We start from the raw sequence: 15,160 nt of genomic DNA, 5'->3' as shown, positions 1-15,160 counted from the left end.
TGTGTGTGTGTGTGTGTATGTGTGTATGTGTGTGTGCTCTTATTTTAAAGGCACAATCTTTAAATATACCCACATTTGGACTGAAATAACAAATGTGGATGTATTTAGGAACAAAATTATACGGAATCTGATCTGCCCCCTTGTAACCATTGCTCTATCCAAGGGAACCAAACCTGTCTTAGATAACTTCAGACTCAGAAGAGTACATGGCAATAAACACATGTATGCTGTGGCATCAGTGCTTTTTCTGGACCTTTCCTTTCAGAAAATGGTCAACCCAGAGCTTTGAAATCAAACAAGACTCATACACATAACAGTTAATTTAAACTAACCTGAAGGCTCACTCTATCTCTCTTTTATCTGTCCCCAAGTCAAAGAGGTTAGAACTGTCTCTTTTCCCTTGACACTCAGTTTCTTCATCTACTATGAGAGGTTTGGACCAGCTAAAGGTCATAGGCTTTCAGAATTGGAAAGGACCATAGAGATCATCTAGTTCAAGATTCTTATTTTACAAGTGAAGAAACTGAGGCCTAGATAGGTAAAGCAACTTGCCCAAGGCCACATAGGTGGCAGAACTAGGATTTGAACCCAGGCCTTTTGAGTCCAAATCCAGTGGTCTTTCCATTACACCACAACAGATCATTTCAAGGTCTAACCTTCATTGGGTCTGCCATATTTCTATGTACTGTCTCCCAAGCTTCCCTTCTGTAGCTTCTTTTCTTCCTAATGGCTCCTCCTGATGTTCATTTAATTCAGAATAAAATTATTGGGGTAGATAGGCACAGTGTAGATTGCTCCAAGCCTCAGCTTTCTAGAGGCATCAAGTTTCTTCTCTGTGTTAATGGTTCTTAGCAATTAAGTACTGCTGTGCCCATATATTCCAATATCAGGCTCCATTCTTATCCCAGCATCTTGTCTGCCCCCCCCCCACACTTAGGCACTTCAAAGCCCTGCCACAACTTACTGGCATTGATGAGGACAAGGGCAGTGTAGAGAGCGATCTCATCCTCAGAGAAATGCAGAGCACACAGGGAGTGGGAGAAGTCAAAGATGGAGCCAATGAGTTCACTGCAGCCTAAAAGAAATTGGAAGTGTGGGGAGAGTAAAGGAGAGTTTGTTGAATTGAGAGGAGGGGGACATTTGCTGTTGAGGGCCCAACCCAGAATCTTGCCTTGGGGTGACTGGGGGAAAGGAAGTAGCTGGTCTTGAAATAGGAGTGTACTGTGTTTGACAGTGGGTTGGAACCAGGAACTTTCACGTTCCCTTCACTGGCCCTCACCCAAGGCTCTGAACACGTCCACGCCTCCATATTTGCCCTCAAAGAAGACTGTGCGATTGTCAGCATTGTAGGCCCGGCACATCCTCACCAGTACCACCTCCATAGCCCCTGTGGGGAGGGAGTGGGAGGTGAGAAGAAGGGAGAAATGGCAGAAGAAAACATCTGCAAAGTGGAGAGTGGTACCAAGGTAATACCCCAAGCTCAGCCCCAAATCCATCTCAGCTCCCACAATGGACAAGAAACCTCCTAGTCTTTTTGGCTCTCTTCCTGAGAACCTCTCCCTTTAGGTCTTTCTAGACACCTTCCCTGACCTATACCCAGCATATTCTCTGTCCTCACCCCTCCAGTCCCCAACACGAGCCTTCTTAGCCCACTCCTGGCACCTGCTTTGAGCAGCACAATCTGGTCATTCTGACACAGCTCCATGAAGCCTGCTAGCCTTTTGGCGAATTCCACCACATACTGGATGGCCTCAGTGAGCCGATGGGCACAGCGTTCCCACATCTCCCACATTGACTTGGGATGGGAGAAAAACCACCACAGGGAAGAGAAAAGACACAAGTCAGAGCCCCCCAACCATGACCAAGGTTCCTTCCACCCTCAACCCCATATGACCCCCTGGGATCCTACTCTGATTATTTAACTCCTTCACAGCATTCAGTGAAGGAACCCAAGCAAACTATGGTCTGCGTTGTTTCCTGAAATCACATACGTGCACTAACATGTAGCGTAGACATACAAAAAATGTATTGACAATCAGCAAATATTTGAGTGCCATTATAGACACCATAGTGTAGTGGAGAGAAAACTGGATTCAGAGTCAGTAGATCTGGATTTGAATCCTGGCTCTACTACTTATCAGCTACGTAACCCTGGTCAACTCTCTTCCCTCCTCTGGGCCTTTCTTGACTTCTGTAAAATGGGAATGATGATATTCACATTCCCTACCTCATGGAGTTGTTGCTAGGGAAGCACTTTTGTTCTGGAGCATGGTCAGCTCTAGAGCTTTGAAATTTGGCAAGGCTCATATACAGTTAATCTATAGCACTTAAGGTGCTATAGAAATGTGAACTATTATTCCAAGGCATTATGGGGAATTCAAAATGTGTGCAAAGGAGGTCCTGCCCTCATGGAGCTTTTAGTCTAGTTGACGAGAGGAAGCATGTATACACATGCTAAATACAAAGTAGTATATATAGTAAGTCCCCAAATGAGTGATTCATTTTGTAAGGAACTCAGAAGGAAAGATCACTATTGGGATTGAAGTAGTTAGGGGAAGGAGCTAGAATTTAAAGTAGGCCTAGACTGGGCAGGCGTTTACTAGAGAGGAGTGGTGAGGACATTCAATGAGGTGCGAACAAAAGCCACAATTCTGAGATTCACATTGCTGAAGTGGAAAGGGTACCATATTGGGGAGTCAGGAGACCTTGCTTTCCAGTTCCATCTCAGCCACTTACTAGCCATATGACCTTGGGCCAGTCACTCCCTTTCTCTAGACCTGAGTTTTCCCCATCTGTAAAATGAGGGTGTTAGACTAGATGAACATTTGGTTCCTATCCAGTTCTGAGATTTTTGAGACCAGTTTCTCAACATACTGACATCCATAGATGTACATACCTGAACAAAACTGTGTGCAGACACAACTTCCCTCACCTGGGTGTGCATTTGTGTGTGTGTGTGTGTGTGTGTCCCCCTCTCTTTCTCTGGACTTTCCTGATGACTATGGAGCTGCCTTACCCTTTTGGTCTGGCCCCTGAATCATTACCTTTCTTTGGTAATTGGTCACCTCCTCCCGGGAGAAGATGTTGGAACGTTGCCTCTGCAAGTCCTCCAGTCGAAGCTGACAGGTCTCTTGATAGGACTTACAGACGTTTTGGATCAAGTGCTCTGCAGCCGGAAAGGCACACGCTGAACCTCAGTTCTCCCCTGCCATACGGGAGTTCCCCCCATTAGACTATCCTCCCCTCTGGCTTTCCACCTAGGACCATCCACCCCTCATGACTGAGTTTCGGTGTGTCTCTATCTTTTCTTCGAACTCTGTCTTGGGAACCCCTAGGAATCCGTTACCCCTCCCTGACCTCAGTTCCTTCCCTATCTTTCCTCTCTACTTAAAGAGAAGCTGCCTGGCTGGTCCTGCCCCCATCTCTGGCTGCTTACCAATCTCAGTCAGGGAGGCGTTGGGGAGTTCGAGGCGGAAGCTGGGGCTGCTGTACAAGTCCCTCCCTTGGCTTGGCTCCCCAAGCACCAGATGTCGGGGTTCCCCAATGTGGAGTTCACACCTGTCAGAGGACAGCTGGCTCCCCAAGCCATAGAAAGCTCTGCCGACCTCCACCTTTGCCCGATCGGGGCTGTACCCCCGGGAGTACACAGCCCCGGCCAGCCCCATTTTGGCCAGACTATTAGGGTAGGAGGGTCCAGGGCCTGGGGTGCTGAGAAGGGCAGGGGGGCAGGCAGAGGCCTCAGGCAGGTCAGGTGAGGAGCCCAGGGGTAGCTGTCCATTGGGGAGGGGAAGGGTATAGGCAGGGGTGTCTGCTCCTCTGGTCCCTGCAGGTGGGGGAGTGGTCACTTGCTGCTGCTGCTGCTGCAATTGCTTCTGCACCTCGGCATGCAAACTGTCTCTCTGCTTCTTGGACATTCGGCCAAACTTGACAGCTGGAAGAGGCCCGATGAGAGATCAGAGTTGTTGGGGTGAGAGGTGGTGGAGAAAGAGGTGCCTCTGCATGATTGACAGCTGGCTGGCTGACAACAGACCCTCTTCTGTCTTACTCTGACTTCCTCCTTGGAGAATCTGTATCCTCCAGTGGACCCCACCGTGAGGCCCTCTCTCACCTTTCTCCTTCCAGGTGTTCCAGGGACCTGTCTGGTTATGTTCTTCCTACATTCCACGCTGCAAAGTGATACTACCTTCCCAAAGCGATGCTATCAAGAGTGGGGAAAGCAGGAAGGCTAAAGCATCTGGACTCTTTGACTATGGGATGGGGTTCTGTATTGGGGTCACCCCCCCTTGCCCAGGAGGCAGGAGGAAGAAGAGCTGGGAGAGCTGTGAACACAGGTCTCCATGTGGTCAGGCATACAGGCTCCCTGGTGACCTAGATACACACCACAGCCCAACCCAGGGCTCAGCGGCTTGTTTCTGAACATCCTCTTCTGACTCTCTTTCCTGCCCCTTCATTCCCCCCTCGCTCCCCGCCCTTCTACCCCCTTCAGCCCCTCCCAGGTGTGGAGGCACAGCCCCCCTCTCTGCCTCCCTTCACACCCCAGGCCAGCTCTCCGCCTGTGTGTTTCCTTTTGCTGGTTATTTCAGGCACTGAAAAGTGCTGACAGGTTCCTTCTGGTTTCTTGTGTCACATCATCCCATCCTCCCCTTCTTTCCTCCTCTTGTTCCCCCCACTAACTCTGCCTCTTCCCTCAGCTCCCTTGTCAGTGGGGTGTCAGGTGAGTGGCTGGGGAGATAGACAAAAGGCTCAAATCTTCTATTCCCCCGACTCTTTGCTAGGAATTGTGGCTATTTTCAGTCTTGCTCACTCACTGGTCCAACTTTTCCTGTTAGCTCCCAGGGACCAAAGAGAAGTCATTTCATTTCTCTCTCTCTCTCTTTTTTTTTTTTGGTATCTGTATCCCAGCACCTAGCATAGTAGATGCTTAATAAATCCTCACAGGGGGAGAGGTATAGGAAGTAGGGAAGAGGGAGAATAGGGAACCAGGTGGGGTCTGAGGGATGGGGCCAGAGAAGAGAGAGAAAGAATTGGGAACCATCTAGCCTGGAGAAGAAAAGATGGAAAAAGACCAGGGCCTGAGGAATTTTTGGGGTGGGGAGGAGAGTCACCCTTCTCTGTTCACATTTCTGTAGTCGCTTTAGCTATAGAAACCATTTTCCTCATAAGACCCTTTTGAAGCAGGTAGTACAAATATTTTTATCCCTATTTTACAGATGAGGAGAGAGAGGAACAGAGAAGTTCAATGACTTTTCCAAAGTCAAAATTAGTGAGTGTTAGAGCTAGGACTTGAAACCAAGTATCTCTTAACTCCAAAACTATTGCTATTTTGGCTAGCCCTACAGAAGTCTAAGATTTCAGGAAGCACTTTGATGTCTTCTGCCTGCTTAGCTAGTTAGGACCCCCATTTACAGACTCCATAGAAGGAGGGGTCCTGAGTAGCAGCCAGGGAGCCTTCCCTGCATGGCCTCACCATCCCGGGACATGCCCAACGCCAGGCATTTCTGCAGGCGACAGTGTTGACAGCGGTTCCGACTGGTACGGTCTATGGGGCAGCTTTGCTGTCGGGTACAGGAGTATGCTACATTACATTGCTGGCTCCGGCGAAAGAAACCCTGGTGGGAAAGGGTTAGGATTAGAAGACTGCTCCCTTCAGATTCCTCAATTTCCCTGATTTCCCTTCACTCTATATCACCACATCTAGGGATAGAATGCTTGTGTGCGGAGATCTTCATTGAAAGACACGCTGGCCATCTCCCCACCTTCTTCCCTGGATGCTGTGTCTCTTCTGAGGACTATCCCTAGGATATTCCCAAGGATCAAATAGGGGCTTTTGAGTCCCACATTTCTCTGGCATGCCACTCCCCCCCCTCTGCTTGCCAAAAAGCATATGTGTATCTCACCTTGCAACCTTCACAGGTGATGACCCCATAGTGGATCCCAGAAGATTTGTCCCCACAGATCTTACAAGGGATCACTTCAATCTGAGCTGAAAGAAAGTATGAAAAAGAATGGATTAGACATAAACCAAAGTTTCACTCCCTTATTCAGTCTGGGTACTGAGTGTTCAGTTTCTCTCTCAAAACTTGGAGGGAAGCAGGAACCCCTGGAAGAAGCTGAATATTTGTGGGGGCTGGGGAGAAGACCAGGAAGTCAGGGAAGTAGCATCAGCTCTGTAGGGTGGCAAACACAGCAGATGTACAAAGAAGCCACCTGTTCCCCCACCCCCACCCCACCCTCAAGTCACAGAGACCCTTTATACTTCCCTCCCGCCTTAGGACCCAAGTCCCTTCTACTTTGCAGCACCTGCTTCCCGCCTGAGGAGCCCTGCTTTCTCTCTCTTCCCCACCCCTCACCCCAGGCTCTGCTCCCACGGGCAGAGTACGGAGCAAGTGAGGAGGATGTGGTGGGCTGGGCTAGGGGCACCTGGGCACCAGGCTCAGAGGGGGGAGGATTGGGCCCATGCTGTCGCAATATGCTTTTTGTGTTGAGTTCAAGAGATGACAGAGGTGGAGGGGATTATAGGGACACAAGTATAGTCGCTGTGGGGCTCAAAACAGCTTCTTGATGGGTACCTGGAAAGCAAAGGGTAGGACTGGCTTACTGATCCAGGATTTACATATGTGTATGTGTGTATGCTAAAGGGTGCGTGTATGGGCATGCATATAGACGTTAATGAGTTTGTATACTGGAATACATGTGTGCATGTAAGCCTGCTGGAGAGTATATATGCACAAATCACAATATCAGAGCTTGAAGGGACCTTGGTGGTAATTTGGCTTAAAATCCCCTAATTATAGACGAAATTGTGCACTAGGTGGCGCAGTAGATTGAGTACGGGCCCTGAAATCAGGAGGACCCGAGGTCAAATCCAGCCTCAGACACTTTCGAGCTAAGTACCTCCGAGCTAGTCACTTAATTGTTTGCCTCAGTTTCCTCATCTATAAAATGGGGATAATAATTGCACTCCTCTCCCAAGGTTACTATGAGGATAAAATAAGTTAATATTTCACACACACAAGCGCTATATAAATGCTGTTATCATTATCATTGATATCATCATTATTATTATAAAATGATTTACGCAAGATCACACAACCAGTTAGCGAAAGAGTGGTAGATGATGACGACTTGGGTTTCCTGACTCGATTTCTTGCTCTTTCCCTTATATCATACTAAGATTAAATGTGTCTAGTGCAGGGGTGGGGAACCTATAGCCTCAAGGCCACATGTGGACCTCTAGGTCCCCAGAGTTTGGATTCAGTTAAAAGGCCACACTTGAGGTCCTAGGGGGCCACATGTGGCCTTGAGGCTGCAGGCTTCCCACCCCTGGTCTAGTGGGTGTTAGAGAACCCTATGGCTTTCAGGAACTACTTAGGGGCTGTCATTAGGTCTAGTTTCCCTCATTTCCTTCAAGGCTTAGTTCAGGTTCCGCTTTCTACACAGAGCCTTGCCTGATTCCCTCAGCTGCTGGTGTTTCCTCCCCCAAATGACCTTGTATCTGCTGTGTATGGACACGGTGTCTTCCCTGGCTAGACCGTGAGGTTCTTAAGGGCAGAGACTGTTTCACTGCTGCCTGGTACATAGTAGGCACTTAATAAACGCTTTCTGATTCTGTGAATGAATTTTGTAACAGCAAAAAAGAATAGAGGGCACAAGTATATTGGCAGGTGTGGATTTTTGTGAGCATGCATATGTTTGAAATGGGACGTATGTGTATATCAGAGTGTGTATGGCCTTGTGCACATCTGAAGGCTTGTCAGCACGTCTGGCACCCAGATCTCTGAGGCCAGGACCCTCGTGTTTTCCCTCTCTCTTTGTGACTCTGGGGGTCTGTGCTTGCCCTGCTCTCCCCCCACCCCCATCCCTGTGGTTTGCTCCTGGCCACCAGGTTCCTCTCTCTTTGTTCGCTTTGTGCTTATCAGTGCCCTGCTGTTTCCCGACTAGTAGCGCAGGCCAGCACGCAGCCCCCCGGCGTGGCCTCCCTCCCTTCACCTCAGAGGGTAGCCCAGGGAGGCTGCTTCCAGCCACAGTAGATATTTTCGGTATTGCCGCAGGCCAAGCCCTCCTCTCTGGCCCCAGTGGGAGGTCACTGAGGCCCCAGTAGGGAGTGAGGGGGAAACCTGGGCAGGAAGGTGTAGAGGGGGTTTCTTTGGCTCTTCTATGTGTTGATCCTGCCTCCAAGGGTAGAGAACATAACACTTAATGTTACCTACTTCTAGACTCTCACCACTTACTTACACTGAATGTGGAATGTGGAATCGTGGATAAGGTCCACTCAGTTCACTCCAACACTTCCTTGGGGTATGGCCTTTCACTGAAGTAAATCAAGTAGCTCTCTATAATGAGGCATGGTGTTAGGTGGTGACCAATGCTTGAAAAGGGGCGATTCCTAGACACCAGAATGGTTTTACATTGATTATGACAGACTAACAGAGTTTTCATTTTTGACAGTGTATCTAAACTTTCAGGAAGACCCGAGTTTGAATTTGGCCTAGGACACTAGCTGTGTGATACTGGGCAAGTCACTTCACCCTGATGGCCTCAGTTTCCTCATCTGTCAAATGAGCCAGAGAAGGAAATGGCAAACTACTCCAATATCTTTGCCAAGAAAACCCCAAATGGTGCCTTGAAGAGCCAGACATGACTGAAATGACTGAACAAAAATCTAAACTGGAAGAAAGGCAGGATGGAGTAATGAATAGAGTCCTGGCCCTGATTCAGGACAACTTGAGTTCAAGTCCTGTCACTGAAATATACTGGCTATAAGACCTTGGGCAAGTGACTTAACCTCAAAGGGATCCAGACATTTAAGATTATAAGTTGAAGAAAAGTTGACAATCTGCATTGGAAGGAGTTTGCTCACTCGGGAATCCACTGCACCAATCACAGGCTCAACCTCCTTCCCCCATCAAAAAAAAAAAATTATACCGGGGCAACGTTGAAGATGTAGTGTGCCAAAATTTCAATCAATCATTTGATAAAGGCTCTTATGATATACTTCAGGATAAGTTCGAGGAACATGCAGTAGATAATACAATTAGGCAGACTTGGACTTAGTTGAATAACTAGGATGCTAATAGTACTAATTAATGAGACGACGTCAATTTGGAGGGATGACAATTTGTAGTGGAGAGATCCCTAGGGATCTGGCTTTGACCATTTGCTTGTCAATATTGTATTAATGACTGGGATTAATGTATGCAATTTGCAAAGGATAGGAAGCTTGAAAAGATAGCAAACCCAGTAAATGACATATTCTGGATCTCAAAAGATATCAGTAGGCTGAAGTGATGGATCAGTTTAATAGGATGACATCTAAAAGGAAGAAATGAAAAATCCTGTCCTTGGGTTCCAGACATCAACTTTGACCCTGTACAGGACAGAACGGTTGTGGCTAGCTAACAGTTCAAGTGAAAAAAGATCTGGGGGGCACCCAGCAATCCCACCACGACAAGGAGGTCAAAGGAAAACATTATGTACACAAAAAATATTCATAGTAGCGCTTTTTGTGGTAGCAAAAAGCTTGAAACAAAGTGAGTACCCATTGATTGGATAATGGTGGGATAGATTGTGGTGTTTGAATGCAACGGAATATTATTGTGCTGTAAGGCAGGACAAATATGAGGAATTTGGAGAAATATGGGAAGGCTTAGATGAACTGATGCAAATCACAGTAAGCAGAACGAAGTATACACAATGGTTATATAACGTAAATTTAAATGATATGAAAAGGCAGGGGTACTCTTGATTAATTGTAATGACCAATCTTGGCTCCAGAGAACAGATAATAAAACACAATTCTCTCTTCTTAATAGAGATTTGGGGGACTACAGGTATGGAATATTACATACACTGCCAGATGCAGTTATTCTATCAATCAGTTTTTCTGCAGTGTTTTCTGTTGTTATAAGAGAGGGGGTCAAGGTGGAGGTATACTAGGACACTACTGTGATATAAAAGCAAAAGGCATCAATAAAACTTAAAATTTTTTTAAGAGTTCTGTTAAAATCTTATAAAAGTGAATGTTGAAAGCTAAAAATAATTAAGGTAATTAATCTAAAAGAAAATGTTTAAAAGTTCTGTTAGTTTTAGTGGATTGTAAGCTTAGTACACATTCACAATGTGCCATAGAAGCCAAAATAAAAGCTAACACTATTAGAGGATACATTAAAGGAGCTGGCAGCTAGCTGGCGCAGTGGATAGAACAGATAGAGAAGACTCCTCTTCCTGAGTTCAAATCCAGCCTCAGACACTTGCTAACTGTGTAACCCTATGCAAGTCACTTAACCCTTAGTTTCCTCATCTGTCAAATGAGCTGGAGAAGAAAATGGCAAACCACACTAGTATCTTTGCCAAGAAAACCCCAGATGGGGTTCATGAAGAGCTGGACAGGACTGAAAATGACTGAACAACAAACACATTAAGGGGGGGACGGTATCCAGAATGAGGGGATGATGGCTACCGTGTCTGGGTTGAGCCATATTTGGAGTCTAATGTTCTGGGCATTATATTTTATGAAAAACAGATATCGAGAGGCATCAGGGTACTTGGTTTAGAGTCAGAGAATCCTGGGTTCAAGTCTTAACTCCGCCTTTAAGTAATTAGGTAAACTCGGGTGAGTCCAAATCTCATGAAAATGAAGGGTTGGAGTGGATGGTCTCTAAGGTCACTTCTGTGTGATCTATGATCCTATGAAAATCTACATTTGATTTATAGCTGTTCTTTTTGTGGTTGCAAAGAATTGGAAACAAGAGATGCCCATCAATTGGGGAATAGCTGAACAAGTTATGGTATACAAAGGTGATAGAATACTATTGTGCTGTAAGCAGTAAAGAAAGGGATGCTTTCAGAAAAACATGGGCAGACATGTATCTACTAATGCGAAGGGAAGTGATCAAAACCAGCACCATTTATACAGTAACAACAATATTGTAAAGATAAATAACTTTGAAAAACTAAGACTTCTCATCAACATAATGACCAACTACACTTCCAGAGTATTCATGATGAAAGAGGCTATCTACCTCCAGATAGAGAGCTGATGTAGGTTAAAGCATATTTCTTTTTTTCCTTCCTTCCTGCCTCCCTTCCTTCCTGACTTGGTGGAAACTTCTTTTGCTGGACTATACTTATTTGTAACAGGTTTTGCCTTCAGGGGAAGGGAAGGTGGGATGGAGAGAATTTTGAGCTAGAAATAAAATAAAATTCAATTAAAAAATAAAACAAAAAGCAAAAACAAGAAAATCCACCATTTGAACTCCATTCTTTTGGCTTAAGGTATACTCAGGAGATAAAATGCAAATACTCATGGGATCAGTTAACAATTCATTACTAGCCATTCACATATTAGCACAAATGAGTCTCTCAAATTCTTTTCCAAGAAGTGAGAACTGGGGGAAAAAGGAAAGAATATGTTGGCATTGTGTGTGTGTGTGTGTGTGTGTGTGTGTGTGTGTTGGGAGGGGGGAGTGGGACAGTGCTGCCACAAAGATGCTTAAAAAAAAGGGACATTAAAAACAACACCAGCCTGTTATTAATTAGCTGTGTGACCTTGGGGAAGTCATCACCCTTCTCTGGGCTTTGGTTTCAAATATGGATGAATTTTAAGGGTCTTTTCAGCTCTGAAATCCCACAATTCTACTTTATAGCTTTGCCAAGGTCTGGTCCTCCATAATGGCTATGAGTTGACCATGGACAAGTCACTTCATCTCTGTAAGCCTCAGTTTTCTCAACTGCAAAATGGAGATAATAATATTTGCATTACTTATGTCATAGGACTGTTGTTAAAAAGTAATAATAGCAGTCTACATTTGTGTCGTGCATCCTACCTGACACATACTGGCTATATGACTTCGGGCAAGTCACTTAGTACTCTAAGAAACTCTTAGACTATGGGCTGCAGAGAAGGTGCTGACCTGTGCTAGTAAAGACTTTCATCATCTGGAAGTTCCCTTTAAAAATCACAGGCCCAGTCTTTATTCCATATCTCATTTGAGCAAAGTGCTGAGTAAGCTGCGAAGTGCTATATTCATTTGTGTTATCACGTTTCCCCATAGGTGAGTACACTCACACTAATAGACATGTACGTGTGCTTATAGATGTGGGGATAAGACATAAAGAAGCCTAGGGGTGTCTGTCACCTTTTTCTAGGATCTGAGCATGAAGAGGGAAGAAGCTGGCCCAGAATAACTTAGCAGGTCAAGGACAGGGGGTGGAGATTTGTAAACTGAACCAAGGTGGGAACCCAAGCATCCGAGCTCTTTGCCTGCTAGCCACTGTGGTCCTTCTTCCTGCTTCCCGTCCTCAGGAGCCACATCCGTGTGCGTGCATGTGCTGACCACAGTGTATGACCTCGGACACATCTCTCCTGACCAAGTGGCTGGAACCTGGCTCCCTCCTGTACTAGACATGGTCTTAGAACCCCACCTTGAGGTCACAGTCTCTATTGTTCCCACAGAGAAAAAGGGCCCAAACTGAACTACAAAAAGTCCTGGGCTGGAGTCTGGGGGTTTGACCAAGGTCCCACAGACCACAGCTAGTTCTACAAGGTACTCAGAGAGAGAATCACAGAGAACCACAGGACATAGTAGCTGGGGCAGACCTCAGAGGACATTCTGGTCCAGCTAGATTGTTTTTTACAGGCTGGGAAGCTAAAGTTCAGATAAACTTGAATAAAGAGATACAGTGGCAGGGTACTGAGAGTGAGACTGAGACAAAGAGACGTACCAAGAGATGATAGAGACTAAAGGAAGACAGAGAGATGGGCCCAGAGAACTAGTCAGAAACAGGCAAACCAAGACCTGGAGAGACAGAGACAAAGGGATAATGAGAAAGATTCAGAAACGGAGAGATGAAAACAGAGACAGAGAGAGCCCCGTCCTGTGGAGTGTGTGCCCACACGAGCATACACGCCCACACTCTCTCTGGCCCAGTGCCCAGTACCTTAGCCCTTACCAGCTCTGGCGGGCCCTTGCCAAACTCCCTTCCCCCCCTCCCATAACCCCCGTACTTCCACCCTCCCAAAACCTCAAAGAGAAAGTGTCTGAGGTTTGGGGTGGGGGGTAAGGCCAAGAACCAAAAAACAGCTCGGTGAACTCACCTCCAAACCCCAGGCCCCTTGAGAAAAGCCCTGGCTGAGATGGGGGGTGAGAAGGGGTAGGGAGAAGGTGAGTCATGGACAGACCGCGGGATTACTCAAAACGATGCCCAGGATCTGGTCTGCCGGGAACTCTCCCCTCTCAGGGCCAGATGATGCCAGGAACTGGAGCCAAGCAAAGGTCAGCAGCAGCCCAGCTCAGCCCCCGAATTCCCCAACTCCCACAGCTAGACTCAACCCCTACCCCCGGGAAGGTCTTCCCTGGGTCTAGCCTTTATCCCTCCTTCCTGTTTAGAGTTATGGGGGGGGGACATTAGAGTTGATCGCTAACTAACTATATATAGTTACTGATGAGGTCAGAACACACTTTTGTGCCACACCCTTCTATATCAGGGAGAGAACTTTCTGGAGATCAGCCTCTGCTCTCCTCTTCTTCAGTGCCAGACAGCTCCTCCCTGGGCCTGGACGGAAGATGGAGCAGATGGAGTCTAGAGATCACTAGGGAAGAGGATGGCTCAATGAAGGACTCTCTCAATATCTCCATTCTCACGTCTCCTACCCCTGTTGCTCTGAAGTGCTTGAGCTCTCCCATTCATTAATTCATTCATTCCACTGCAATGTCCAGAAAGACATTGGTGGAATGGTTTCTTGGCTCTTTCCTCCTCACCCAGGGATGGCAGGGCTGGCCCTTGACAGTGTCCTTTACCAGAGAGGAGGGGAAGTGGAAGACAGCGTTGGATGAGAGGCGGCCTGATAACAAGAGCACTGAGCTTGGGCAATGGAGAGATACGGGTTCGAGTCTCAGCTCTGACACTTATTACTGGCTGTGTGACCCTGGGCAAATCAATTAACCTCTCTGAGTTTCCTAACCAGTAAAATAGGAATGATACTATCTGCCTCAAGTGGTTGTTGTAAGCAAAGTACTTTGTTAAACTTTTAAAATTACAAGCTGTTGTAAGTGCTGTGAGGGTAAAGGAGATGGTAGTCCAGCCTATATTTGCTGACACAGGCTGCTGTTGTGTAATCATCCCTCCATCCCACTACCCCTAACACACAACATCCAATTGGTACCTGGTATGGGGAAGGAAATGTGACAGAAATAATTAGGGCTCTTCTCCCCAAGCTTCCTATTTCATCTCAACCCTTTGAAGTAGGGGCTATTTTATTATTCCCTTTTGAGGAAACTGAGGCAAACAGAGATTAAGTGACTTGCCCAGGGTTCACATAGCTAGTAAGTGTCTGAGTCTGGATTTGAACTTGGGGCTTCCAGACTCTAGGCCCAGTGCTCTATCTACTGTACTACCAGTTTCTTCAAGAGGGTTACCCACAGTTCTGGAGGTGAGGGGATCTCCTTGGCTTCATCTGGATGAAAATGAGAAAAGGCTTTATAATGAGGATCCCACTGGCCTGGTTCTTCTCCCGAGTTCTCTGCTCTCTGCTCAGGCTCATAATCAGTCTCCTTCCTTTCTCCCCAAAAGGCTAATTTTAAAATATCAAGGCAGAAGTCTGGATGGGATTAAGAACCTGGCCAGGGAGTATGTGCTGGTACCCCATGCAGGGTTAGGGGGAAGGCAGGCCAGGGAGATCCTCAGCTAAAGAGAGAATTCAGGGACGGTTAAAGGAGGAGCATTAGACCTGAGGCCAGAAAACTCAGGTTAAAATCTTGGCTTTGCCGCTTAACAAGCTGTATGACCATGGACAAATTGCTCCACTCTCTGGACCTTGGTCTCTTTATCTAGGAAGTGAAAGAGTGGGACTGGATTTTTAAGGCTCTTTCTAGAAGTTCTAAGAGTTTGATTCTATGCCTAATACCCACATTTAGGACTAGGAAATTCTCCTTCCATCCCCTACTTCTAATTCTATTTGTCTGTTTTCTGGTGAGGCAATTGGCTTTAAGTGACTTGCCCAGGGTCACACAGCTAGTAAATATCAAGTGTCTGAGGCTGGATTTGAACTCAGGTCCTCCTGACTCCAGGGCCAGTGCTTTATCTGCTACACCACCTAGCTGCCCCCTACCCCTAATTCCGACTAGCTCTTTGCCTCTCTCATTCTAATCCCATCATACCT

At 46.6% G+C, this 15,160-nt stretch overlaps 1 protein-coding gene across 4 annotated transcripts in view; it reads right to left on the bottom strand.

The window, feature by feature from the left end:
• The window catches only part of RORC (RAR related orphan receptor C), a 33,201-nt gene that overhangs the window by 6,704 nt on the left and 11,337 nt on the right, over window positions 1–15,160 (bottom strand). For all 4 annotated transcript variants that reach the window (XM_078154849.1, XM_021005359.2, XM_078154847.1 and 1 more), the window contains 7 exons: window positions 5,898–5,983; window positions 5,468–5,609; window positions 3,437–3,931; window positions 3,045–3,166; window positions 1,663–1,795; window positions 1,280–1,387; window positions 965–1,075 (listed from right to left, as the gene is read on the bottom strand). In XM_078154849.1, the coding sequence (XP_078010975.1) occupies window positions 965–1,075; window positions 1,280–1,387; window positions 1,663–1,795; window positions 3,045–3,166; window positions 3,437–3,931; window positions 5,468–5,609; window positions 5,898–5,983 (1,197 nt within the window). The remainder of the gene's footprint in view (window positions 1–964; window positions 1,076–1,279; window positions 1,388–1,662; window positions 1,796–3,044; window positions 3,167–3,436; window positions 3,932–5,467; window positions 5,610–5,897; window positions 5,984–15,160) is intronic.

The sequence above is a fragment of the Phascolarctos cinereus genome, unplaced genomic scaffold, assembly GCF_003287225.1.
Source record: "Phascolarctos cinereus isolate Bilbo 61053 unplaced genomic scaffold, phaCin_HiC Scaffold_5;HRSCAF=322, whole genome shotgun sequence".
Taxonomy (NCBI): domain Eukaryota; kingdom Metazoa; phylum Chordata; class Mammalia; order Diprotodontia; family Phascolarctidae; genus Phascolarctos; species Phascolarctos cinereus.
This window is presented reverse-complemented; position numbering and strand designations above follow the sequence as displayed.